At 42.0% G+C, this 27,685-nt stretch overlaps 1 protein-coding gene across 3 annotated transcripts in view; it reads left to right on the top strand.

Annotated features, from left to right (window-relative positions):
- The window catches only part of SPTA1 (spectrin alpha, erythrocytic 1), a 67,967-nt gene that overhangs the window by 13,095 nt on the left and 27,187 nt on the right, over nt 1-27,685 (top strand). For all 3 annotated transcript variants that reach the window (XM_064593518.1, XM_045876056.2, XM_064593517.1), the window contains exons 12-28: nt 780-857; nt 1,004-1,159; nt 3,393-3,597; nt 4,993-5,174; nt 6,569-6,812; nt 8,090-8,212; nt 15,745-15,962; nt 16,807-16,899; nt 18,820-18,957; nt 19,905-20,056; nt 20,650-20,836; nt 22,195-22,296; nt 23,263-23,354; nt 24,071-24,215; nt 25,012-25,193; nt 27,135-27,234; nt 27,347-27,544. In XM_064593518.1, coding sequence (XP_064449588.1) covers nt 780-857; nt 1,004-1,159; nt 3,393-3,597; nt 4,993-5,174; nt 6,569-6,812; nt 8,090-8,212; nt 15,745-15,962; nt 16,807-16,899; nt 18,820-18,957; nt 19,905-20,056; nt 20,650-20,836; nt 22,195-22,296; nt 23,263-23,354; nt 24,071-24,215; nt 25,012-25,193; nt 27,135-27,234; nt 27,347-27,544 — 2,595 coding nt within the window. The remainder of the gene's footprint in view (nt 1-779; nt 858-1,003; nt 1,160-3,392; nt 3,598-4,992; nt 5,175-6,568; nt 6,813-8,089; nt 8,213-15,744; nt 15,963-16,806; nt 16,900-18,819; nt 18,958-19,904; nt 20,057-20,649; nt 20,837-22,194; nt 22,297-23,262; nt 23,355-24,070; nt 24,216-25,011; nt 25,194-27,134; nt 27,235-27,346; nt 27,545-27,685) is intronic.

Here is a 27,685-nt window from a genome sequence, read left to right as displayed (position 1 = left end):
ATTTTAGATTATTTTCCCATTCTCCACCACTTAATCTATCCTGAGTTCTAAAAATCTGAGTTCATGAATGAAAATGAGTAAAAATTTCTGACCCTTCTTCCTATGAGGCTAGAGATATAGATGTAGATATAAATATATATATCTATATATATGTAATAGGGCAAGAAAGGGAGGGAGGGAGAACGAGAGAGAGAAAGTGAGAGAGAGAGAGAGAGGCTGGCCACTGGACATAACTATATCCACAATGCCTCCTCTTGAAAATTTAAGAATAAGGTGCCTGGGTGCCTCAGTTGGTTAAGCTTTTGACTCTTGGTTTCAGCTCAGGTCATGATCTCCTGGTCAAGAGATCAAGCCCGGAGTAGGGCTCTGCACTCAGCATGGAGTTTGCTTGGGATTCTCTCCCTCTCCCTCCCCCTCTCCCCCTCCCCCCACATGAGCACATGCTCACTCTCACTCTCTCTAATAAATAAATAAATATAATCTTAAAAAAAATTAAGAATAGATCAAATATCCACTTTCAAGTGACGTCAAAATTCATTTACTATAACCTAGATACTAAAAATATTATGGCATAAAAGAGGGTAATTAACTTGTCAAATATACACTTTGAAACAGAATTTGTAATAGAAATCAGAACTAGGTCCCAGATCTCTGATCCTGAAAGTTGTTCTCTTCCCACATTGCCACGCTTCCTCTTTAAACAGCTAGCCAAACAGTGGCCACTTACTCAGGAGCCACTGAGAGAAACCCCTCCGGTTTTTATTGTTTTTGTTTTTCAGACCGTAGACAATAATGCAAAGAAGCTGATTGACAGTGATCATTATGACTCCGAGAACATTGCTGCTCTTCGGGATAGCGTATGTTGGAAGTCCCAGACGTGTATCTGCCTGCCCGTGCCCTGGGGTCTGGGGAGGTGTTGGGGCTCAGGGACCAAGCTGGACAGCGAATCTCATGTGTCCATATTTGGCTTTGCTGACCATGAGTTTCATCTTGGTTTTTGCAGCTCTTGGCCCGGCGGGATGCCCTACGTAAGAGGGCTGCCACTCGGCGCAAACTCCTGGAGGATTCATGGCTTCTGCAGAAACTGTATGAGGACTCAGATGACCTAAAGAATTGGATCAACAAGAAGAAAAAGTTGGCAGATGATGAAGATTACAAGGTAAGCAGGGTTTTCAGACCTTGGGCATACTCATCAGGACTTAATTTCATGGGACTAGAGTCTTAGAGCTGAAAAGACGCTAGTGTTCAACAGGCAAGCTCGACCCTCTGTACAGAAGGGTCATGAGTCCCTCAAGGCAAATGCTTTGTTAAAAGCCAAGAATCTGGTTTCTGGATTTCCTGTGTCCCACTGCCTCTCACTTCCTTTCTCCGGCACAACTTCTTTTCTTTTCTTTTCTTTCTTTCTTTCTTTTTTTTTTTCTAAGATTTTACTTTTTATTTGAAAGAGAGAGAGAGAGAAAATGGGGGGGGGGCAGTGGGAGAGGCAGAAGCAGACTCCCCACTGAGCAGGGAGGTCGACTAGGGGGCTCCATCCTAGGATCCTGGGATCATGACCTAAATCAAAGGCAGACTCTTAATTGACTGATCCACCCAGGCGCCCCTCTCCAGCACAACTTCCATAATGGAATGGGGGAAGGGAGGGACTGCTACTTATTTAGCTGCTTCTTGTCCCTCCACCAACTCTGCTGCTCCCCTCTGCACCCTTATAATAGGAAAATATTGTGTCTGATCCCGGTGTACGTTCACATTTACTAAAAGCTACTAGGAACCTAAAGGTAACCTCAAGGTATGGCATAATGCAGAATTACACGGTTTTGTAGCCAGAAGGGAACAACCCCTTATTTTTTATTGATGAGGAAACCAAGCATTTGAATTATAAAGTGACTTGCCCAAAGTTATCCATTTATTTAGAAGGGAGTTTAACATAAGCATTTGAGGCATGAATTCTGGAGAAGGTGAACCTGGGCTTGAAGTCTCGTAGTTCTGTCTTATTTATGTGACTTTGGGAAATTTTTTTTAAATTTTATTTTATTATAAAATAATAATATGTTAGTCACCATACAATACATCATTAGTTTTTGATGTAGTGATCCATGATTCATTGAAATTCTTGACTTCTCTCTAAGCCATAGATTTCTCTACCTTGGGGTTGTGTAACACATGTATTTTTCACTCACAAGTGTTATGTGAGTTGGGGTATATATTATACCCACCTATATATGCTCATACAATTTCACATTTACAGTCGAGGCTAGAGTTAGTCTCTTAATTTCTAGGCCAATACTGATTCACAATATTTACTTTTTTAAACATCATTTAGTCTTAAATGTATACCTTGGTCCTTTTGTTCCTATATATTTATAGAACTATGAGCATCTTATCTGTACCTTTTATTTGTGAAACTTGGACATATGTTTGTGTTCTTGGGAGGAGGTGTGGTTCCAGGGTACAGAAGGTGTACAGATCTTCTCCAGATGAGGAAATCATGCATCAGGAAGGAAATGGGAAAAATTTATCATCTTTCATGATAGCTCTCTGATTTTCTTTTCCTTTCTTTTTTTATTTCATTTTTATTTAAATTCTAGTTAACATATATGGTAAAACTGGTTTCAGGAGTAGAATGCAGTGATTCATCACTTACATACAACACCCAGTGCTCATCACAACAAGTGCACTCTTTAATACCCATCACCCATCTAGCCCATCCCCCTGTCCACCTCCCTCCATCATCCCTCAGCTTGTTCTCTATCATTAAGGGTCTCTTATGGTTTGCCTCCCTCTTTTTTCCCCCCTTCTTTTATGTCCATCTGTTTTGTTTCTTAAATTCTACATATGAGTGAGATCATATGGTATTTGTCTTTCTCTGACTGACTTATTTCTCTTAGCATAATACACTCTAGATCAATCCATGTCATTGCAAATGGCACGATTTCATTCTTTTTGATGGCTGAGTAATATTCCATCATAAATATATATTTATATATGTTATATATAATATATTTATATATTTATATATATATAATATATATGCCACATCTTTATCCATTCATCAGTCAATGGACATTTGGGCTCTCTCCATAGTTTGACTATTGCTGATAATGTCTGATTGATTGTTAATTCTTGCATGGCCACCATATTCAAAATGATCTTCAGGAGATATCTAGGCTCTTTAGAATTCCATGCATGAATCAGTTAGCCATGTGTGCGGTGTGGCTAGAAGGAGGGATTGGCCACATGAGTTTGCTCACATTCTATGCTTCAGTACTTAGACTAGGACAGTTCCCCTGTTTCCTCTCCTTAATGCAGTTGTATTTATAGTGAGAAGTAACCCCTATCCTCAAAATTTCTGCTCCCCATTCTTCAGATAAGTTTCCTTTATTTTTTGGACTTAGGATATACAGAACTTGAAGAGCCGGGTTCAAAAGCAGGAAGAGTTTAAAAATGAATTGGAAGATTATCAACGCCTGCTCAATACACTAGAGAAAACTGGCCAGGAGATGATTGAGGCTGATCACTATGCCTCGGACAAGGTGGCTGATCGTGTGGGTGAGGTTGTCAGCCTCTGGAAGGAGTTGTTGGCGGCTACAGAGCAGAAAGGTGAGAAGCAGAGGTTTCGGTGAAAGGCTACCTCCTAAGTTCTGAAACCTACCATTTTAATCTCTACCACCTTGAATTTGCCTGGTGACTGCCATGAGAAGGGATGCCACTCATTTCTTCCTGTATTGAACAGAGTTTTTATAACTCAACCTAAGTTTACCACATTATATACATACAACTTTATGTTTTCTTCATGCATGTAGGTTTAAGTGAAATTACTTCTGTTTTCTTCACTTTGCTTCCACTTTTTTTTTCTTTCTCCTGAATAAATATTCCAGAGCCATGAATCCGGTATTGGCTATGTACCTGAAACTGGTGTCCTTAAATTAGGTTTTACCTACTTGGGTTCTATAGATGAGACAAGATATTATGACCCAGGTTATTAAAGTAGACATTAAAAGATTGTCAGCACCACATGTGATGTTCCTACAATATTTTATTCTTATAAATGGGACTTGATGACTTGCCTTTTTTCACCTATCTGTAAGTGTTCAGGCCCTGCTGTAAGCCCTTAAAAAAAAATTCCCACATGTCTGCTTGAATAATTTCTACTTACATTTAACCTCACCTCTCTAGAAAATCAGTCAGTTGTGGTAATTAACACAAATAATGAGGTTTTCCTGTCAATATTCTCCTTGTGAGACACAGACTCCATCTGTAGACACCTGCTCTGGTTATAGAAGAGATATACCATGCTGATTCTTTTAGATATCATCCCAATTTGGGGTTTAGGAAAAAAAAAATCCGACTTTACAGTAACAGTAAGATGTTACTGCTATTCCCCACCATCAGGAGATATAACAATTGCTTTGCAGAAATAATGCAAATAATTGTTGTAAGGTCAAAGAATAAAGAATTTAGCTGAGAATGGTGTGGATAACCAAGGCATTTTCTGGAAGAGAGAACTGTGAGGCATGGCTTGCAATGAAGGAAAGGTACCAGGAAGGGCTAGCAAAACTCTGAGAAAGACATTTATAAAAAGACAGTTCAAAATTTCAAAAGGAAACAAGTCCCAATTTTATACTTCTCTTGGGAAATGCAGAGTTTGGGTTTGAATCCCTTTGAAAAGGAGGTCTCAATAGAGAGTAGCACATGACATATGAAAATACCCAAGATGGTTAGGATCTAATACAACAGGACAGTACCTCCTCAGCAGGGAATAAACTGATTGTTTATCTTTGTTTTGAGAATGAAAGCTACTATATTTAAAAACAAATACCATCCAAATTCCACAAATTTAAGGTGATTTTTTTTTGTATAATCACATGAGATGGATATTTCATTCTCATTAGGATATCAAAATATTATATTTCTCCTTAAGTTTGATGGAAGGTATATTACTATGCAGTAAGAAAGAGTCATGGTATCTGTCGCATCCCTAATGCCTTATTCCAGGGAACCAGTTGTATGAAGCTAACCAGGAGCTGCAATTCAAGAACACTGCAGAAGACTTGGAGCACTGGCTGGGGGACATGGAGCAGCAGGTGGCCTCTGAGGACTACGGGAAAGGCCTGGCCGATGTACAGAACCTACTCAGGAAACACGGCTTCCTGGAGTCTGCTGTGGGCACTCATCAGGTCGGTTACCAGTTCTCCGGCGATGGTAGACCAGAGCACCCGTTCATGCCCTGAGCACACTCATAATAAGTAACTATTGAAAGAGAAAGAGAGCAAGAAACCAAAGGCAAAAATTCCAAGATTTTAGTTGGTCAGCTGACCCTTCCTAATACCCTGTCTGGTATAGCCATTGTCCTGGGTGCGGTTGTTAGAACCCCATGGATGGGGTGGCTTTGTGGGCTCCCCTACATATGGCATCACACTCTCACTCCAGAAACTTGGGCTTCGTATTCAGCTCATCACTCGCTGCGTATGGGACCTTTGGTGCATCTTTTCACCTTCTCATATCTCTCTATGCTCATCTGTACCACAAGGTTTGGACAACATTGCCTCCTCCTGTTCTGGCATTCTATGAGTCAAAGCTTGAAAATATCTTTAATCCTACTGCTTTATTTTTTATTTAAGAATATTGAAGCCTATAGCTGTGAAGTGACTTCCACGAGGTCACAGAGAAAATTGGCAACAGGGCGAGGACTAGGATGTGGATGTGTAGGCTCTGAGTGTCAGGGTTATTCCCCTGACATCCCACCAGATTGTCACTTGAATTTATCCAGTAAATTAGAGTGTGGACATTGGGTGATTTTCTGGAGAACCCAGTAGAGAACCCACTTCTAATTGACTCACTTTTGCATCCACAGGGTCCTAGCTTGTACTTAAAAATGACTCTGTTGTTCCCTAGAAAGTCCTACTGTTCTGTCCTGTTAAAATACACTTTTATCATGTCTGCTCCTTGGATTAAATGGGAAAGACAGAATAATCTACAGGAAACAGAAAACAGGAAATGAACCCAGTCTCTTAGATAGCTCTGGGGATGGCTTGATGGAGGTGGAAACAAGGTAACAAAACAGTGAGATTCCTTTTGGAAACACCGCATTTTATCTCCTGGGCATTGTTCCTGGGATGCCACAAACTTCAGCCTGGGAAGCTTCTGTGTTAGTTACACCTGCAGCTCATTTGCAAGGGAGGAGGGTGGGAGAGGAAGCAGACAGAAAGACTCCCTCTGTTTTCCTCCGGGCCCCGGTTTATTAACACTCTCTGACAATTAACTACAGTTTATTAACACTCCTGACAGTTAAGACTCTGTATATGTGGTTTCCCTGATTTCCTTGGCACACTCTATATATATTCTGTCTTTCTGAAATGAGCCTTAAGAAGTACTTTCCTATAAATAGCTCTTGGGTGATGACGTGGTCCTCAATTCAGCATCCCCTGCCACTCTATCTCACGGATGTGATTAGAAGTCGTAACACAGTACTGGGGGGAGCTGATTCTCCCCGAAGCCTCCCCATGCTGAACCCCCACTCCTTTCTACTAAATGATGGCATTTCCTGACATCTGTTCTATCTCTCCCTCAGGATCAGGTGGACACCCTCACAGACCTGGCAGCATATTTTGAAAAAATAGACCATCCTGATGCTGGGGACATAAAAGCAAGGCAGGAGTCCCTGGTGTCCCGGTTTGAAGCTCTGAAGGAACCACTGAGCACCCGGAAAAAGAAGCTCATTGACTTTCTCCACCTGCATCAGATCTGCAGGGATACAGAGGATGAGGAAGCCTGGATCCAAGAGACTGAGCCCTCAGTGGCTTCCACCTACCTTGGTTAGACCCTGAGTGTGAGCGGGCTGAGCCATAGGAGAAGACCAGGATGTACTGACTGTCAGAGAGATCTGGGACAACCTGGGACGTGGTCATGGGGGATACAGTTGGCTCTCAGCTCTTCCCCTTCACACTCAGGAACCATTTTCCCATCTTCCATAGAAGATTTTGTTAAAACTCATACTGAAGAGTTTATCTCTTAAAGCAAACCATGAATAGTGCCATGAATTGAAGGCCTCTGGGAAGAGGTGGAGGGCTCAGCCTTTTGTTATTTGCTCTAACTTAAGTTACCACCAAGGCCCTTGGCTGAGCCATCATGGTTGGTGCTTGAGGTCCTAAGTAATTTTGTCCATAGTGTCAGTGCCTCCCTTCTGTGAAGATCTGAATTGCTACAAGGAGAAAAGGGGTGGGACAGCAGAGAAAGTACATACCTTCCTTTCCTTTGGGGGCTATCCATTATTGCCAGTGTTAGGATACATGTGGAATGCAAACTTCTTACCCACATACTGGGGACATCTATGAGGAGCTGATGATGGTGACAGTGGAGGGTCAAGTCTAGGAAAACTTCTAGAAGAGAAAAGACTTTTGAAGTGTGGACGGGCATGGAGAGCTTCTGGAAAGTCATAGGGAAGGCAATTTTGAAGGGAAGGGGGGAACACATGGATGGGAGATAGGGAATTGACATCTAGAAATGGGGGGCTTAGAAGGTGAAGGAAATTAACAATGAATAGCATTTAGTTGGTGCTTGTTAATGTTAGCAGCAAGGGAGGCATTTTTTATAAGTTATTTCTAATCTTTACAAAGAAAACTTTAAAAAATATAACACACCATTTTCATGGTGAAAAAATACCAAGTTAGAGGCTTTAATAACTTTCTGACATGCATAGGAAGTAGTAAGTGGAAGATTCTGCTTTTTACACTATAATATGCTGAAACAAAATTGGTTGCATGATATTGAAAGTTCTAGTTGAAGAGTTACTTGCCTTTCTACCTATAGAGTGACTTATTTATTATCTTTTGTAAAATAATGAATTGAATTTTTTCAATACAAAGAGAAAAAGGGAAGAACAACCCCAAGCAGAGTTAATGGTATAAATTTCAGGACAATGGTATAAATGGTATAAATTTCAGACAAATGGTATAAATTTCAGGAAGCCCACTCAGGGATTACAGCCTCAAAGGGAAAAACTTGTAGGTCCAAGAGTTATAAAAAGTAGAGTAGCCTCTTCTTATTCTATACACTAGAACAATTCCAGCCTTGAAATTATTTTTCTCTGTAGGCAAGGACCTGATTGTCTCCAAGAAGCTTCTGAACAGACACCAAGTCATCCAGGATAACATTGCCAGTCATGAGCCACACATCCAAGCAATAATGGAGAAGGGAAACAAAATGGTAGAGGAAGGTATGTATGGTTCAGGTTGAATTGGTCAATCATCACTATGTTAAACTTAAGGGAAGAAGTTTGTTCAATTTTAGGGCTTCATGGGAATTTAAAGATATCCGATTCATGTTCCCTTTCAATGCAGAAATTCCCCTTGGTCATTTCTGACAGATACAATGGTGATAAAATATTGCTTATAGGGGCGCCTGGGTGGCTCAGTCGTTAAGCGTCTACCTTCGACTCAGGTCATGATCCCCAGCCCCGCATCGGGCTCCCTGCTCGGCGGGAAGCCTGCTTCTCCCTCTCCCACTCCCCCTGCCTGTGTTCCCTCTCTCTCTGTGTCTCTCTCTGTCAAATAAATAAATAACATCTTTAAAAAAAAATATTGCTTATATATTCCAATAACAGGAACCTCCCTACCTCATAAACCAGTCATTTGTATTCTTCAGTTAAGGCAAAATTATTAAATAAAATATTTTTATGCTAATAATCAATATGCTTTTCCGTAGAAGTTTTAGAATTTAGAATTGAAGTTATAAAGCCCCAGAAAACAAATCAGGGGGCACCTGGGTGGCTCAGATGGTTAAGCGTCTGCCTTCGGCTCAGGTCATGATCCCAGGGTCCTGGGATCGAGTCCCTCATCGGGCTCTCTGCTCCTTGGGAGCCTGCTTCTCCCTCTGCCTCTCTCTCTCTCTCTGTGTCTCTCATGAATAAATAAATAAAATCTTTAAAAAAAAAAAAAAAAAGAAAACAAATCAGGTCCTTTTCCTGCATGGGATTTTCCAGATCTGTGAAGACTTGCCTTAGATCATTTACATTTATTTATTTTGATCATTTACATTTAAAGCAATTATATTCTTGATAGTTAATAACACCATTTCTTTTTTTAAATTTTATTATGTTATGTTAATCACCATACATTACATCTTTAGTTTTTGATGTAGTGTTCCATGATTCATTGTTAGCGTATAACACCCAGTGCTCCATTCAATACATGCCCTCTTTAATACCCATCACCAGGCTAACCAATCCCCCCACCCACCCCCAGAACCCTCAGTTTGTTTCTCAGAGTCCATAGTCTCTCATGGTTCATCTCCCCCTCCAATTTCCCCCCCTTCATTTTACCCTTCCTACTATCATCTTTTTTTTAAGATTTTTTTTTATTTGTTTCAGAGGTACAGGTCTGTGATTCAACAGTCTTACACAATTCACGGTGCTCACCATAGCACATACCCTCCCCAATGTCTATCATCCAGCCATGCCAACCCTCCCACCCCCCACCATTCCAGCAACGCTCACATTGTTTCCTGAGATTAAGAATTCCTCGTATCAGTGAAATCATATGATTCATGTCTTTCTCTGATTGATTTTGCTCAGCACAATACCCTCCAGTTCCATCCACGTCATTGCAAATGGCAAGATCTCATTCCTTTTGATGGCTGCATAATATTCCATTGTGTATATATACCACCTCTTCTTTATCCATTCATCTGTCGATGGACGTCTTGGCTCTTTCCACAGTTTGCCTATTGTGGACATTGCTGCTATAAACATTGGGGTGCCCGTACCCCTTCGGATCCCTACATTTGTATCTCTGGGGTAAATACCCAGTAGTGCAAATGCTGGGTCGTATGGTAGCTCTATTTTCAACTTTTTAAGGAACCTCCGTACTGTTTTCCAGAGTGGCTGCACCAGCTTGCGTTCCCACCAACAGTGTAGGAGGGTTCCCCTTTCTCCGCATCCCCACCAACATCTGTCGCTTCCTGACTTGTTAATTTTAGCCATTCTGAGTGGTGTGAGGTGGTATCTCATTGAGGTTTTGATTTGGATTTCCCTGATGCCGAGCGACATTGAGCACTTTTTCATGTGTCTGTTGGCCATTTGGATGTCTTCTTTGGAAAAATGTCTGTTCATGTCTTCTGCCCATTTCTTGATTGGATTCTTTGTTCTTTGGGTGTTGAGTTTGATGAGTTCTTTATAGATTTTGGATACTAGCCCTTTATCTGATATGTCATTTGCAAATATCTTTTCCCATTCTGTCAGTTGTCTTTTGTTTTTTTTGACTGTTTCTTTTGCTGTGCAGAAGCTTTTTATCTTGATGAAGTCCCAATAGTTCATTTTTGCCCTTGCTTCCCTTGCCTTTGGCGATGTTTCTAGGAAGAAGTTGCTGTGGCTGAGGTCGAAGAGGTTGCTGCCTGTGTTCTCCTTTAGGATTTTGATGAACTCCTGTCTCACATTGAGGTTTTTCTACAGTTTTGAGTCTATTTTTGTGTGTGGTGTAAGGAAATGGTCCAGTTTCATTGTTCTGCATGTGGCTGTCCAATTTTCCCAACACCATTTGTTGAAGAGACTGTTTTTTTTCCATTGGACATTTTTCCTGCTTTGTCAAAGATTAGTTGACCATAGAGTTGAGGGTCCATTTCTGGGCTCTCTATTCTGTTCCATTGATCTATGTGTCTGTTTTTGTGCCAGTATCATACTGTCTTGATGATGACAGCTTTGTAATAGAGCTTGAAGTCAGGCATTGTGATGCCGCCAGCTTTGCTTTTCTTTTTCAACATTCCTCTGGCTATTCGGGGTCTTTTCTGGTTCCACACAAATTTTAGGATTATTTGTTCCATTTCTTTGAAAAAAGTTGATGGTATTTTGGTGGGGATTGCATTGAATGTGTAGATTGCTCTAGGTAGCATTGACACCTTCCCAATATTTGTTCTTCCAATCCATGAGCATGGAACGTTTTTCCATTTCTTTATGTCTTCCTCAATTTCTTTCATGAGTATTCTATAGTTTTCTGAGTACAGATCCTTTGCCTCTGGTTAGATTTATTCCGAGGTATCTAATGGTTTTGGGTGCAACTGTAAATGGGATCGACTCGTTAATTTCTCTTTTGTCTTGTTGTTGGTGTATAGGAATGCCACTGATTTCTGTGCACTGATTTTATATCCTGCCACTTGACTGAATTCCTGTATGAGTTGTAGCAGTTATGGAGTGGAGTCCTTTGGGTTTTCTACATAAAGTATCATATCATCTGCAGAGAGTGAGAGTTTGACATCTTCTTTGCCAATTCAGATGCCTTTGATTTCTTTTTGTTGTCTGATTGCTGTGGCTAGGACTTCTAGTACTATGTTGAATAGCAGTGGTGATAGTGGACGTCCCTGCCGTGTTCCTGACCTTAGGGGGAAAGCTCTCAGTTTTTCCGCATTGAGAAAGATATTCGCTGTAGGTTTTTCATAGATGGCTTTTATGATATTTAGGTATGTACCATCTATCCCTATACTCTGAAGGGTTTTGATCAAGAAAGGATGCTGTACTTTGTCAAATGTTTTTTCTGCATCTATTGAGAAGTTTATATGGTTCTTGTTCTTTCTTTTATTAATGTATTGTATCACATTGATTGATTTGTTGATGTTGAACCAACCTTGCAGCCCAGGAATAAATCCCACTTGGTTGTGTGAATAATCTTTTTAATGTACTGTTGGATCCCATTGGCTAGTATTTTGGTGAGAATTTTTGCAACCATGTTCATCAAAGATATTGGTCTGTAATTCTCCTTTTTCATGGGGTCTTTGTCTGGTTTTGGGATAATGGTGGCGTCATAAAACAGGTTTGGAAGTTTTCCTTCCATTTCTATTTTTTGGAACAGTTTCTGAAGAATAGGTATTAATTCTTCTTGAAATGTTTGGTAGAAGTCCCCTGGGAAGCCACCTGGCCCTGGGCTTTTGCTTGTTGGGAGAATTTGATTACTGCTTCAATTTCCTTAGTGGTTATAGGTCTGTTCAGGTTTTCTATTTCTTCCTGGTTCAGTTTTGGTAGTTGATATATCTCTAGGAATGCATCCATTTCTTCCAGATTATCTGATTTGCTGGCATATAGTTGCTTGTAATGTGTTCTTATAATTGTATTTCTTTGGTGTTGGTTGTGATCTCTCCTCTTTCATTCATGATTTTATTTATTTGGGTCATTTCTCTTTTCTTTTGATAAGTCTGGCCAAGGGTTATCAATCTTATTAATTCTTTCAAAGAACCAGCTCCTAGTTTGTTGATCTGTTCTACTGTTCTTTTGGTTTCTATTTCATTGATTTCTGCTCTGATCTTTATTATTTCCCTTCTCCTGCTGGGTTTAGGCTTTATTTGCTGTTCTTTCTCCAGCTCCTTTAGGTGTAGGGTTAGGTTGTGTATTTGAGACCTTTCTTGTTTCTTGAGAAAGGCTTGTATTGCTATATATTTTCCTCTTAGGACTGCCTTTGCTGTATCCCAAAGATTTTGAACAGTTGTGTTTTCATTTTCATTTGTTTCTATGAATTTTTTTTAATTCTTCTTTAATTTGTTGGTTGACCCATTCATTCTTTAGTAGGATGCTCTTTAGCCTCCATGTATTTGAGTTCTTTCTGACTTTCCTCTTGTGATTGAGCTCTAGTTTCAAAGCATTGTGGTCTGAAAATATGCAGGGAATGATCCCAGTCTTTTGGTACCAGTTGAGACCTGATTTGTGACCTAGGATGTGATCTATTCTGGAGAATGTTCCATGGGCACTAGAGAAGAATGTGTATTCTGTAATAGCACCATTTCTTTAAATTCCTTATTTATGTAGTCTCAGTATCTCTCCTCTTGGCTTCTCATCTTCAGAAACCCCTACTGCTTAAATATGATGTTCAAAACCAAACATCAGATTCCAGGTATGCTATAAGCAACATAGATTACACCGGATCACCCCTTCCTGATTCAAGAATAATATGTTGCCAAAAAAAAAAAAAAAAGAAGAAGAAGAAGAAATTTTTGCCCACCAGCTTCCAGCTATCAAAAGTATAGTTTAAAATTCACATTGCTGAGCAAAAATTCAGTTCTCAACTTAGGGATTCAAACCTAAAAATGTTTATTTTACTATAACTAGTTGCTATTTTACTATGATTCATCTTATTTTTTTCTTGAAATCTTTAATTGTAATTGTGGATTTCATCTATTTCTTTCAATTCTATCAGTTTTTGTTTCATGTATTTTGAAACTATGTTATTGTGTGCGTATATATTTAGGTTTGTTGTGTCTTCTTATGAATTAAAATTTTAACATTATGATATATATTCCTCTTTATCCCTGGTCATACCCTGAAGGCTACTTGGTGCAACTTTAATACAGCCACAACAGCTGTCTTTGATTCATGTTTGCACAATATATGTTTCTCCATATTTTTGCTTGTACTCTGTTTCTTTATGTTTAAAGCAGATTTCTTATAGAAAACATATAGTTAGGCTTTGCTTTTATGTTATGCAATCGGGTAATCTCTCCCTTTTAATGGAATTGTTTAGACCATTTACATTTAAAGCAATTATCAATATGGTTAAGCTTAAATCTAGCATCTTGCTATTCATTTTTCTTTGTCTATCAGTTTCCACTTTCTTTGGATTATGTATTTATTATGATTCCATTTTATCTCCATATTTGTTAGCTATAGTTCTGTGGGGTACGTATGTGTGGGAGATGTGTGCGTCTGTGTTTATTCTAGAGTAGTAATTCTCTGATTATCGATTTGTGCCTTTCATATTGATGCTAAGACATTATTTGCCTTTTTTATATTCATTCTTTTGTAAGTGCACAGTGAAATTTTCTGCATGATGTTTGATAATGCCTTTGCTCTAGTGGTTAATAGAATATATACTTAGATATTCTTTTGTTTTAAAATTTTGTTTTGTTTTCTGATATGGTGATTATTAATAGATATCACCATATGAGCACAAGCTCTTAAGGGTCCCCAATAATTTTTAAAATTATAAGGGGATTCTTAACTATAGAGAACAAACTAAGGGTTGATGGAGAGAAGTGGGTGGGGGATGGGCTAGATGGGTGATGTGTATTAAGGAGGGCACTTGTGATGAGCACTAAGTGTTATATGTAAGTGATGAACCACTAAATTCTACACGTGAAACCAATTTTACCATGTGTGTTAACTAACTGGAATTTAAATAAAAACTTGAAATGAATAAAAAAATTATAAGGGGATTCTGGGAGCAAAGATTTAAGGGCCACTGTTCTAGGATTTAAGTATACATCTTTAATGCATCACATTCTGACTTTATAAAATCATACTATTTCATGTGTAGAATAAGATCCTTAAGCAGTATGTTTCCATTTCTCCTATTTTCTCCTTTGTGTATTGATGTCACACATTTTAATTTTACATATGTTATAAACCCCACTGTGCATTGCCACTAATTTTGCCTTACCAGTCAATTAGCTTTGAGATTAAGAATGGAGAAAAAAACCCTTTTATATTTATTCACATATATTCACATATTTCTCTTCTTTGTCCCTTTGACTACATTGATATTTTTACCTCGTAATTTTTCTTCTACATGGAGAGTTTTCCCTAATAGCTCTTGTAGTGCAGGTCTGCTAACCATAAATCCTCTAAGTTTTGTTGGTCTAAAGAATTCATTTTTGAAACACATTTTTAGTAGATGTAAATTTTTGATTGATAGTTTCTCTCTTTCTGGACATTAAAAATGCTGTTACATTGTCTCTTGGCTTGTGGGGTTTCTGATGTGAAGTCTGCTCTCACTCCTATCTCTGCTCCTCCATGTGTAATGTATCTCTTTCCTCTGTTACTCTTTTAAGCTTTTTATCACTGGTTTTCAGAAATTTTATTACAATATAACTTGGTGCAGTTTTCTTTGTGTGTTGAGCTTGGCGATCCTCTTGGAACCTCCAGGGAACACTCTTAAGCTGGAACTGATTTAGTGATGGGTTCAATACTGAGGTGTAATTCTTCTGGTCCACTTTGGTGGGAGCTGATGTTAACTCCCACAGCCCTATGTGAGTCTTAGGGATTTGGGCCTCCAGCTTTTCCATCCCCTTGTCCTCACCTCGAGGAGTCTCCTGACATGTGCGTGCAAGTCTCAAACATGCGAGGGCACCCCCCACACATCTCCGAGGCTCTGTGTGTGGTGCGCTTCCTTGGCCCCCTGCTCCTCGAGCTCGGGTGTTCCTACCTGCCCTGGCTCACTCTGCCTGCTCAGCTCAGTGTGACAGCCGGTTCTGTGTGACATCACCCCCAGCCCTATAGCCCAGAGACTGCCCTGCACATGGGGGCACATCTCATTTCTTTCCCTTCTCTGAGAAGTCACAATCCTCTGCCTGTGGTCTGAACATTGTCATATGTTGCAGTCTGTCCTGTTTTCTAGGACCTGTGAGAACAGGTCCTGTGGTGATAAATTCCTTCTGGGCGGAATTGGCGATCAGCTGGATTTTCTGTTTACTCTAGAGAATACATGTTTTTGGAATCCTGGGCAGGACCCGCACCTAGGTATTCTGTTTTCAAGTCAGTTTACCACAGACTATACCACCCCCTTCACCACCACACATACACATTCATCCTCTGTGAGCACCTACCGATGTTCCATCTCATGACATTCTAACTCCCAGGAATTTAGGTAAATTGCTACACTGGCAACATAAAGCAACAGCCTCATACCTCCCTTTCTCTCTCCCAGGTCACCAGAGGATTAAAAGATAGTGATGTTAATGAGGGTAATACTCACCCTTTCTATAACTCCTCCATAGGGCACTTTGCTGCAGAAGATGTGGCCTCTAGAGTCAAGAGTTTGAATGACAATATGGAGTCTCTCCAGGCTCGGGCTGCCAGACGGCAGAATGATCTTGAAGCCAATGTCCAGTTCCAGCAGTATCTGGCTGACCTGCATGAAGCAGAAGCATGGATTCAAGAGAAGGAACCTATTGTAGACAACACTAACTATGGGGCTGATGAAGAAGCAGCTGGGGTAAGGTGGGCTTGGGGGTAAACATTGTCTAGTACTCACCAAATGGTATCAAATTAGACTGTGGGACAGCTATAGGCTCTGTGAGATTATTTGGGTGTTTCCAGAGTGATAACCTTTGGCCTTTCCTTGGTTGGGATAACCTCGGAGTTGACACAAATCCTAAAAGGCACACTACATTTTCCTGATCCCACAGAGATTCATAGATTCCTTAAAGATTATCTAAACCCAAAAAAGCATGACAAGAGATCCATGCCTGTCTTGGTCCCATCCTAAATTTCCCAGAATAACCTTGGGATTTCACAGACCAACCATGGTTCTAAGATGTATACAGTTTAATTACTTTATTGACATAAAATTAGGCAGACATGTTGGAACAAGAACCTCAAAGGTCATAGTTACCCTCTATGTCCACTTCTTGTTTTGTTCATTGTCTCGTGATAAGCTGGCATAGTATTTAACAAACCTTCAGCTCTAAAAATAATTGCAGTGGGCATCTAAAGTTTTGCTAGTGTTTAATACCACAAAATACATCATTAACAACATCCTCTTCTAGCTGTGGTGTGTGTCGATAAAACACTTGTGCAAATGTGACTTCATTTTAATTAAAGCAAATGTATTGAATATATTGAAATTGTTGATCATTTAACTCCTATTTTCCTGATACTTGCAAATTTAGAGTTAAACAACAACTACAACAACAAACCCTCTTTATTATAGATGGAAATTGTCTCTTACCCGGAATAAGGACAATTGATATAACCCAAAATAATAGCTGAATGACCCCCAGGAATGCTTAGTGCTCTTCCTGTATTCAATTCTAATGATCCTTCATCAACAAATCCAGGCTCTTCTGAAGAAGCATGAGGCCTTCCTGGTGGACCTGAGTGCATTTGGGAACAGCATGCAAGCCCTGCGGGACCAGGCAGCGGCTTGCCAGGTGAGAAGGCGTAGAGATGCCAGGAGCCACACTCCTCGCCAGATGAAATGGGATTCTCTTTACTACTGGCTTTTACTTCTAATAACCCAGGAAACAATTGCAAAGGAAATACTAAGTTCTACGGGCCTTATAAGCAGGAATGGTAGCTTCTTTTTAGCATTTACCGAGATTTAGTTTACAGGCGGTTCTTGGTGAGTGCGATCACGTGCTCATTGATATGCTCTCGCTTTCCATCTTCCTTCCTTTTATATTTCCATTTCTATTTCTTTTTTTTTTTTTAAGATTTTATTTATTTGACAGAAACACAGCGAGAGAAGGAACACAAGCAGGGCGAGTGGGAGAGCGAGAAGCAGGCTTCCCGCGGAGCCGGGAGCCCGACGTGGGGCTCGATCCCAGCACCCTGTGATAATGACCTGAGCCGAAGGCAGATGCTTAACGACTGAGCCACCCAGGCGCCCCCATTCCTATTTCTTTCTAGACCCCTCTATATACACCTCTCCTTCTTATAGTCCTTCCTGATTCCTTGTCTTCCTTCTTGGTCTTTTTTTATATACTTATTAAATGTCGACCTTACGCAACCTTGAATAAAAAATAATCCTGACTGCAGGAAAATTCCAGTCTACTAGAGATCAGAAAGTTCAGCAAATAGGTGCATATGATAGATATATGGACAGGAGAAAGGGTCTCAGGGGAAGGAGTGTTCCCCTCACCTGAAATAAGAATGTTGGAAAGTAGGAAGATTCTCACAGCTAAGGTGAACCACTTTATCTGAGTTATTTTTTTTAAGGTGGTTTACTATGTAGACAAGGAGAAGGGCTTTTCTAGTCAATAACCTATGAGAGCAAAGGCACCAAAGCACAGAATAATCAGGTGTATTTGGGAAATGGGTAATGCAAATGCTGGAGAAGGTGAGGATGGCCGGGAGCCTGAGCCCACGCTGAGAGCTTGTCCTGAATTGGGGCAAAGCTGGGACCCCCTAAATGACGTGGGCGCCCCCTTGCGGTAGCAGAGGGAAAAAGACACCTGGTACAGCCTTTCTAAGGAGAAGCTCTTTCACACCTGCGAGTAGACAGCAGACGTGGGCGGGACGTGGCAGGTCACCATGTGTGTGTGGAGCCTGTGTGCCCTGCCTTCCTCAGCCTGCACGGTGGAGCCTAAACAAGAACAGATGGTGTTTGCGTTGTGCGTGTTGAGGAAACAGATACTCAAAGGATATAACATCAGAAGGGTCTGTAACGGGAGGCACACACCTTCCAATCTGATCCGAAACAGGGGTGGGCCACCACTTACAAAGTCGTGTTGTATTCTGTTCATTCTCTCAGAGGTATGATATTTGCAGAAAGCATAAATCAGAGAAGGTTACACCTTGGAGAGCAGGTTGCTTGTTAAAGAGAGAGTCAAGATCTTTGATCTCAGTTTACAGTGTCAGTTTTTACAATTCTGTGGCCTTTCCTGTGCTCTAGGTCACCCATCTCTAAAAAAAAAAAAAAAAAAAAAAAGGCCCCCATTTCGTTGACATAATAATTTAAGGGTGAAGGGGTTGGAAGGGTTGTCAGTGGAGGCCTGGGAAATACAGAAGGTGATGAGAGATAGTGGGTCTTTCACTTTCTCCAACAGTCTTCTGAAATGTTGGTGCGTATAATCCTCTATTACCTGCTTTACAAACTGGTGGCTTAGCGCACTCACTATTTTTCTGACCAACTACACCCTCCCTTGCTCATTCTGTGCTCCTGTTTCCCGGCCTGCATGTGCCCTCGAGGGTCAGGGTGGAGCGGTGTGTCTGAGAATGGCATACTGCAATCTCCCCCTTGCCGGCAGCCGTGTGGGAGGGTCCAGCCCGAGGCTCCCCCCACCCCGGGGTTGAACAGAGACGTGTTTCCAGCGGGTGACTGATATGATCTGCTTCCTGCTCTTGTTCAGCAACAACAGGCTGTGCCAGTGGAGGGAGCTGCTCGAGAACAGAGGGTTGTGGCTTTATATGACTTCCAGGCCCGCAGCAATCGAGAAGTCACCATGAAGAAAGATGATGTCTTAACTCTGCTCAGTTCCATCAACAAGGTGACTTTCCCTTCTAACCTTCTTCCCATCAGTAAGACAGCTCCTCCAGGGTCAACTCTCTCAGCCCTGCCAGATATCCACATTTTGGCCAAACGACATTTTTCTATCACTGTCTCTCTTAAATAACCATAATTTATTGAGTAGTATCTTTCCTCCAGGTATTGTGTAAGATCCTGTATATATCTTTGGGGTTATAATACCAATGACAGTTAACAAAATGAAGACTCAAAGAGCCTAAGTAAGTTGCCCAAAGACATAGAAACTATGAATGACAGTTTCGTGATACTAAATTATCCCTTTCTCTTCATCTCTGTTTGTCCCTGTTCCGTGCCAATGGTCCCAGTGCTGGAACAGCAATGGCTGGGGAGAGGAGGAACCTGAAAAAAGAGAAGTCTTTTGTCAACTTGGTTTTCTTTAATGTGTGAGAAACAGGTCTGTGAAAGAGCCTGTGAGAATAGGGACAAGATATTGGCTCTTTTCATAAGAGCTCAAATGATGTTTTTACATTCTAATAATTTCCAAAAATTATTGGGAAGAAAAGAAGAGAGTTTGGGATATTGTTGCCCTGAGGCAAGTGAATTTTAGAGAGGCAGGATGGATGGTCCGTGATCAAATAGGCTCTGTGCCAGTCCCACTTTGCTCAGGCTTCTCCTTGTTATCATATCGTGCTCCGAGGATATTGACTCCAAAGTGTTAGTTCAGTAACACCCCCAAATTGCTCTGTGGGGCCCAGGGTGATACTTAAGCACAAAGCATCCACATAAGTGAGTTTCAGGGCCATGCACAATTTTTAGGAACTCTGGGAAAGCGATGGGGAGGACATGCCCGTGTCCCCATAGCCTGAGCCTGCGCCTACAGACTTAAGTTAGTTCTAGAGTTGAAGCCTCTCTTATTTGTGTGTTTTCAAGAACTAAGGAAGGAGTGGGGATCGCTTTCTCTCTTTTCAGGACTGGTGGAAGGTGGAATCTGGCGACCACCAAGGTTTTGTGCCTGCTGTCTATGTCAGGAAACTGGCTCAGGATGAGCTTCCTATTCCCGCGCAGCGGCAGCAAGGAGAACCAAGCAGCATTGCCCAGCGCCAGGAACAGATTGAGAACCAGTACGTTTTAGAGGCAGGAGAACTGGACAGTACTTGGCTAAACATTTCTTACTGGCAAAGACACTTCTCATGACTCTGCAGCTGTTCAATTAGAGATGCCATTGTAAATTCTCAGATTTTAAGAGCTAAAAGTAAACTTCGAGTCCGTGAAACACTTCAGTTTTTCTATGAAAATGATTAAGTCAGTTGCCTGAGGTCAGGCGCTTCATAGAGCCACTCCTTCCAGTTCCCTGCCCAGTGTTCGGAGGGTTATCGAACATCTGACTTCCACGTGAACTTTGTTTTCTCTACCAGGCTGTTTCTCACCCAGCTGTTGGCAGGCATGTGAACATCTCATGTCTATAGAATAGGGGAGGGGTGATGCCAGTCACTATTGGAATATTGATATTTGTATTATTCTTAATGGAATCCTGTGTGTTTGTCTCTCTGCTCTCAGTGCTGTTTTCCTCCCAGTTTTGTTTCCTCCCCTCCTCTGTTCTTCTTTTGATTTTCCCTCTCTCTCCTTCTGGCCCCTTTCACTCTCCCTGCTTCCACTCTTCAGTGTTTCCTCCGTGTTTCACGACACCGTTCCCATTCTCTGTTTCTGCACGCAGGTACCACTCCCTCCTTGATAGGGCAGAAGAGCGGAGGCGTCGTCTACTGCAACGCTACAATGAGTTTTTGCTGGCCTATGAGGCTGGCGACATGCTAGAGTGGATCCAAGAGAAGAAGGCAGAGAATACCGGGGTGGAACTAGATGATGTCTGGGAGCTGCAGAAAAAGTTTGATGAGTTCCAAACGGTGAGAATGAGCAAGCTTCTCCTCCAGATGGCTTTCAGATGGTGACCCTGTTTCTGTTTATCTCAGACCTCTTCCTAAGTGGTTCCTCAACTTCACATTTGCTAAATATCCTTCCCAGAGCTGCTGAGAGTCCCACGTTTCAGATCTCCCTCTGGGTATGAGAGATGGGAGGAAAATACAGAGGAATTAGTGGCCTTGGTTCTTCAGCCTGTGGTCCCTGCCACTCCCAGACCCTCCTGGGAGTGCTGGTCTCCCTGAGTTCTTCAGCACTAGCTCCACACTGTGCTGCATTCTGGGATCCCAGGTTGAGGTGGGAGGCTGTGGGACTCTTCAGAAGCTCTACCTATGGGGCAGAAGCTGGGGTGGAAGGTGGGAAGAAAAACTTGACTTTACAGCTAGTTTCTAAGATTCTACCCACCTAAAACCATCCATCCTCAGTTCTCACAGATTCATTCCATATGTTAGCTAGAAGTGAATATAAACCTCTCCCTTCTTTTCTTTTTCTTATGATGTCTTCCACATAGAATTCAAGGCAACACATAGATAGATGGTACATGGGATAGATGATGATAGATAGATGATAGATAGATAGGATAGATAGATAGATAGATAGATGATAGATAAATGGATAGGGAGATGATAGATGATTGTTAGATGGATAGATAGATGGATAGATGGATGGATGGATAGATAGATGATAGATACATAGATAGATGATGGATGGATAGGTAGATGATGGATAGATGATGGATGGATAGATAATGGATAGATAGATGATAGATAAATAGATATATAGGGATTGTATATACACATATGGAATATATAAGGAAAGAGGAGAATGAAAGGAAGGGAAGCAAGGACAAAATTATAAAAGAACACCAAGAATGACACTCCCACGAGGAAGCTCATTTAGAGGCCTTTGTACAATGTAATGGATGATATCATCCTCATAGGCATTGCGATGAGCTCCTCAGAGCTATTTCTTACAATACACCTTAACACAAGCAGATTGCAACTTAGTCCGTGAAATTCTATAGAAGGCAGAGGAGTTTGTATTGGTAGGTAAGCACAGGATGCGGCTCAGGTAATCTGGGAGAGATTTTTAATAAATCTCAGAAATTGGATGTGCTCCACACTCCAGAAAAATGGCAGCTCTCTTGCCAAGTTCTCGATAGCCAATGGGGTCAGGGGGTTTAAAGCTACTCTTCTTAGTGGCAGATTGGAGGGCAGCTTCTTGTGCATTGCAAGTAAGGTTAGCGATATTAATATTTAGTCAAAGTGGAACAGAGATGAGCAGGCAGGTATGAAGATTCCTGAGAAGGGAATTTATACTGCTTTGGACAAATTTTCCCACCCAGGATCTGAAGGCCAATGAGCCTCGGCTGAGGGATATCAACAAGGTGGCAGATGACCTTCTATTTGAAAAGCTTCTAACACCAGAAGGAGCTCAAATACGGCAGGTAAGTAAACTCCTTCCATGTTTCCTCACTGCCAGACCGAGCCCTGGGGGTCTTACCTTTCCCTTAAATACACTCAACGTCATATTCCACAGATCAGCTAGGACAGGCAGAAGGTATAAAGCTGGCTTCAGGAAAGGTCAAAGATGATAGTTCAAGCAGTCCAGCCACGTATATATTTAAACTGATCTGAAATCTATAAATTGCAACACATGCCTCCCTCCTACCCCCAACTTCACTTACAGACACAGAAAATTCATGCTCAGATACATGAATATGAAGAAAATGTAGGTAAAAAGCTATGACAGTGGAAAGGGGCTAGTCTGGAAAGCTGACTGGAAGAGACAGGCTCTGATAAAATCTGAGAAAAGGAGAAAATCATAGGTCAGTACAGACAGGAAGTTGGGCATTCTAGACCTGATTGACCTGATTTAGATTGGGACCCATGGTTCCATAAAAGATCGAATGAACATGAGTTCAGCTCTCTGGGTTGTCCTAAACCAGGGAAGATGAGTTCTCTGCCTCTTTTCTGGTGGTTAACGTGGGGTAGGAGGGAGAAGGGATGTGCATAGGAATAATTCACTTACTCTCTGCAGAAAGTAGAGCTCTAAGCGGCAGTTTGGTTTGGTCAATTCAGGATGCAGAAATATAATAGCTGCTAACTACCAAGGCAACATGTCCCACTCATCTTCTGGAGATTGGGATGTAGTCTCTGAAGCAGCCAACATCAGTTGCCCCTCTAGGGCTGGGGGTTCCATCCTGGAACATCATTTGGGGAAGGAAATTTATCCCTTTCTCAACTGCATGAATGAAGGCCAAGCACAAGTTCTCCAGAGAGGGAAGAAACCTATGTAGTTTCCAAAAGACATCCCTTGACAACCATGATTCAAACCTCATCGGGTGTTTGGACAACGCTGAACTACCTGAGTTAGCTTTCTAGCTAACACCTACTGTGTCTGCCTCTTTTAGGAGTTGAATACTCGCTGGGACTCCTTGCAGAGTCTTGCGGAGGAGCAGCGCCAGCTCCTCGGCAGCGCCCATGCTGTCCAGGTGTTTCAGAGGTGAGAAGGTAGTGCTGCTCTAGATCGCACTCAAAACCCCAGTCTGACTGCTGCAGGAGAGGCCCAGCTATTAGTAGAACGCGCCTGAGACAGAGATTAGAGGGGGTCAGGTGATTCTGTAGCAGATTCCTTACTCAGCCCACGGGGTCCTCACAGACAACCAGCTCAAATTTTCTAGTGCCTGGGCTTGGATCCTGGCACATAATTAGCAGTTTTCATGATAGGTAATGACGTCAGAGTAGAGACAAGAGGTTTACATAATTACATTTCGGAACTAACCGTAGACAGCATCGAGCCACAGATACGTCGTCTCTGTTGATTCAACCATTTATTACACTGATTCCAAATCTGTGTCTATGCACATAGCTAAGTAAGCAAGCAAACAAGCCAAATGGTAACCAAACACCTTCGCCGGGTATAATTGCATTTTTGAGTATTGGGAGAAGGGAAACAGACATGCAGAGGGCGGCTCTGCAGTCAGGCGCCCTGGTGGTCTAACCTTGAGAAAATAGCCTCCTTAAGGCTCTGTTCTGGCCAATGGAAAGTGGGAATGTAACAGTGGCTATACTTCAAGTCGTTGTTGGGAGGATGAAGCCAGCCTACGTTCTAGCACATCAGGAACGGGGGCGGGGGTGAGTAGAAAGGACTTCCCTGGAGCCGGCTGGGCTGCCTGTGGAATACACTGTCGATCTAAGTCCTTTACTGTCGTGAGCCAGAGAAGCAGATGAGATGAAGGAGCAGATTGAGAAGAAGCACCAGGCCCTCTGTGCTGCCGACCCCGGCTCAGACCTGTTCAGCGTTCAGGCCCTTCAGCGGCAGCATGAGATCTTTGAGAGAGACCTCATGCCTCTGGGAGAAAAGGTGAGACATTCGCTCCCACGCTGTTCCAACACGTCCCTCTTCGCATTGACGTGTTTCCATGGCCTCTTCTTTGCTTCTATTCCCCAGTCCCTTACTCTCACATTTCTCCTTCTCTTACTCCATACTTGCTCTTGCACCTGTCCCTAAGACAAGGGCACCAAAAGGACAAGGCCAGGACCTCTAATATGGAGGGAAAACATCCTGAAATGACCTCTTCTGTCCAAGTACCTCTTCAGTGGCTTCCAAGTGCCTAGACCGTGCAGAAGGCCTGCAGTCTCAGACCAGGAGGGACTGGCCACCCCCAGGATGGCCCAGGCCAGGCGTGTTACAGTTTCCTTCATAAGGAACTGACAATGCTTAATCCTCCTCGGCCTACAAGTAAGCACTGGAACTTGCCAGATGCACTCTGGGATAAATCAGAGGCATCATGCAGCTTGGCCTTATCATGCAGAGTGAAAAGAGCACAGAAGATGTCTATATTGAAAAGATCTTCACATTAAAACTCAGGACCCTTGGGCTCATAACTGATGCTGCCACTAATCAGCAGAGTCACTTAACCATCTGCCCGACACCCTCTTATCTTTTAAAGAAGTATGGTAATGTCAAGTTTGACTACTTCAAGGTGTTATCATGGGTACCAAAAGGGTTGGCATTATTTTATTAAGTAGCAAGATGTTCTCATACCTCCCTGACGTCTATTTGAGGAGTGCGAATTGCAGGGCTCAGAAGTGGTATTTTGCTAAGATTCAGGTATGGCTCTACTTGGCTGATTCTCAGAGCTCTTGCACCTCCCCAGGTGACCATGCTGGGGGAGACAGCAGAGCGGCTCAGTGAGTCCCACCCAGATGCCGCTGATGACCTAAGGAGGCAGGGGACGGAGCTGAAGGAGGCATGGGACAACCTGCTGAAGTCTTCGGAGGATCGCAAGGAGAACTTAAATGAGGCCCAGAAATTCTACACGTTCCTTATGCAAGCCAGGTAAAGCTCCAAAGGCAGGCTCCGCCAGGTGGGGTGAGCAATTTCCACGTCTGGCCCCTGCATAAACCTTCTAGGAGCAGCCTGAATATAGGTGCTCTTCACTGCTGGTTTGGAGGGTACGTCCACATCCAGATCGTACCTCTAGCGAGGCTCAAAAAGCTCAGGCTCGGTGGTTCAAGCCATAGAATACCCAAGTTTGAACGAATGTGACACTGTCTAGGCCAGTCAAGTCAGCCTAGAGCATGCAGCACACATGGGGTGCTAGGTCAGGAGTTGTAGAATATGGACTTTTCTTTGTACTGGAAAGAGACGAGCACAGACAACCATGGTCGAACACAATACAGCCCCAATATGCATCCTAACAAATGCATGGAACTAGCACACACAGGTCCAAGGGTAAGGAAGGTGTGGGGTGTTCAGGAAGTGGGGGCAGCAAGAGCATGTGTTTGCATGTCAGAGGGCTCAAGACAAGGATCGGGGCATGAGCTCAGACACGGAGAGATAAAATCCTGGAGAACTTCCGCTGCCTTGCCAGAAGGTCTACACATTATCACAGTGGAGCAAGCAGACACTTTGTCTGTGAAACAATTGCCACGTTCTGCCCCATCACCTCCATGTGCTGGGAGGAGCATTTGGAATTGAGGATCCAGGAAGTAGTGCCTCACAATGTAATACTTTTGGGGAAAAAAGAATAAAAACATACCTTCCCTGAAATTCCATATAAAATAAATCCTTAAACCCAAGAAACTACTCTTTATGTACAAGAATCATTAAGAGTAATGGAATATGGATTGGTCCAGGATTTGAGTGTCCAGGTTCTTTCCAGATGTCTGTTTTTACTTATATTACATGGGCAAGCCACTTACATTCTCTAGTCTGACCTCCTCATCTCCAAACCGAAAACAAAAGAGTTCCCAGAATTCTATACAGGATTATTACAAGAACTGAAAGAGATAATATATGTGAAGACATTTTCAAACATAAGGGATGTCATTATAAGTCAAACAGTGTAAACAACAGAATTCAGTGACTCATCACTTAGAACACCCAGTGTTCATCACAAGTGCCCTCCTTATTGCCCATCCTCCATCTAGTCCATCCCCCACCCACCTCCCTCCATCAACCCTCAGTTTTTTCTTTATAGTTATGAGTCTTTTATGGTTTGCTTCCCTCTCTCTTTTTTTCTTTATCTGCCCCCTCTCCCAATGTTCATTTGTTTTGTTTCTTAAATTCCACATATGAGTGAAATACGGTATTTGTTTTTCTCTGACTTATTTCACTTAGCATAATACACTCTAGCTCCAGCCACATTATTGAGAAGGGCAAGATTTCATTCTTTTTGATGGCTGAGTAATATTCCCTTGTATATACATTCCATCTTCTTTATCCGTTCATCAGTCAATGGACATTTGGGCTCTCTCCATAGTTTGGCTATTGTTGATAATGCTGCTCTAAACATTGGGGAGCAGGTACCCCTTCTAATGTTAACTAACTAGAATTTAAATAAAAAATTGAAAAAAATAAAAGCTTAGCAAAATAAAAAAAGGAAACATTTCCAATTGATTTCTAGTAAGTCATCTTTATCACACTTGTCTTTTTCCTGTATCTTCCTTTTACTTGGAATCTTTCTTAAGCACTGTTACCAAATTCTAGAAAGTGTCTGTCTGCCTTCATGTCTATACTTTTATATTTTTGATCTATTTCCTTTTTAAAGATTATTTTCATTCTTTGTACACAAGCAGATTCATGTGTAATGAATTTACAATAAGTTTCCTTTTTAAAACAAACAAACAAACAAAAACCAGTGTGAACAACAAACCCAAGATCTGTGAAGCATATAAGGTCAGATGGAAGGTGTTAATCTAGAAATAGCCAAGGACAGGTAGCCCTGTTGCAAGCTGCAAGGTTTTCTTGTCAATCCGAGTATGTTTGTTTCTCTAGGGACCTAGAGAACTGGATCAGTAGCATGGGAGGCATGGTATCATCAGAGGAGCTGGCTGAGGATTTAATTGGCACGGAGATCCTGCTGGAGCGACACCAGGTATGGCTACCAAATCCACAGCCACTGATCACATGACCCCCAACCTTCCCTCATTTTTTGACATTGTTGAGAAGCCATTGGTGCCACCAGTCTCTTTCTATTTCCAACACAGGAGCATCGTGCTGACCTGGAGGCTGAAGCTCCCACCTTCCAGGCCTTGGAAGACTTTGGTGCAGAACTTATAAGCAGTGGGCACCGTTCCAGTCCTGAAATTGAAGAAAAGCTTGAAGTGGTCAGGCTAAAGAAAGATGACTTGGAGAAAGCATGGAAACAACGCAAGAGGATGCTGGATCAGTGTCTGGAGTTGCAGGTAAAGCACCCTTGAGCCCGTTAAAAAGGATTAGGCTCAGTCTGTTCCTTCTGTGCAAGTTTGCACAGTTCCTGCAGGTGCTCATTTCACTGGGCTTGCCATCCCGTAGGCACAAGGGCATTTCTTGGCTCTCTGCCATTG

The sequence above is a fragment of the Mirounga angustirostris genome, unplaced genomic scaffold, assembly GCF_029215605.1.
Source record: "Mirounga angustirostris isolate CCGP_5_RB_7025 unplaced genomic scaffold, mMirAng1.0.hap1 SCAF_6, whole genome shotgun sequence".
In the NCBI taxonomy this organism is placed as follows: domain Eukaryota; kingdom Metazoa; phylum Chordata; class Mammalia; order Carnivora; family Phocidae; genus Mirounga; species Mirounga angustirostris.
This window is presented reverse-complemented; position numbering and strand designations above follow the sequence as displayed.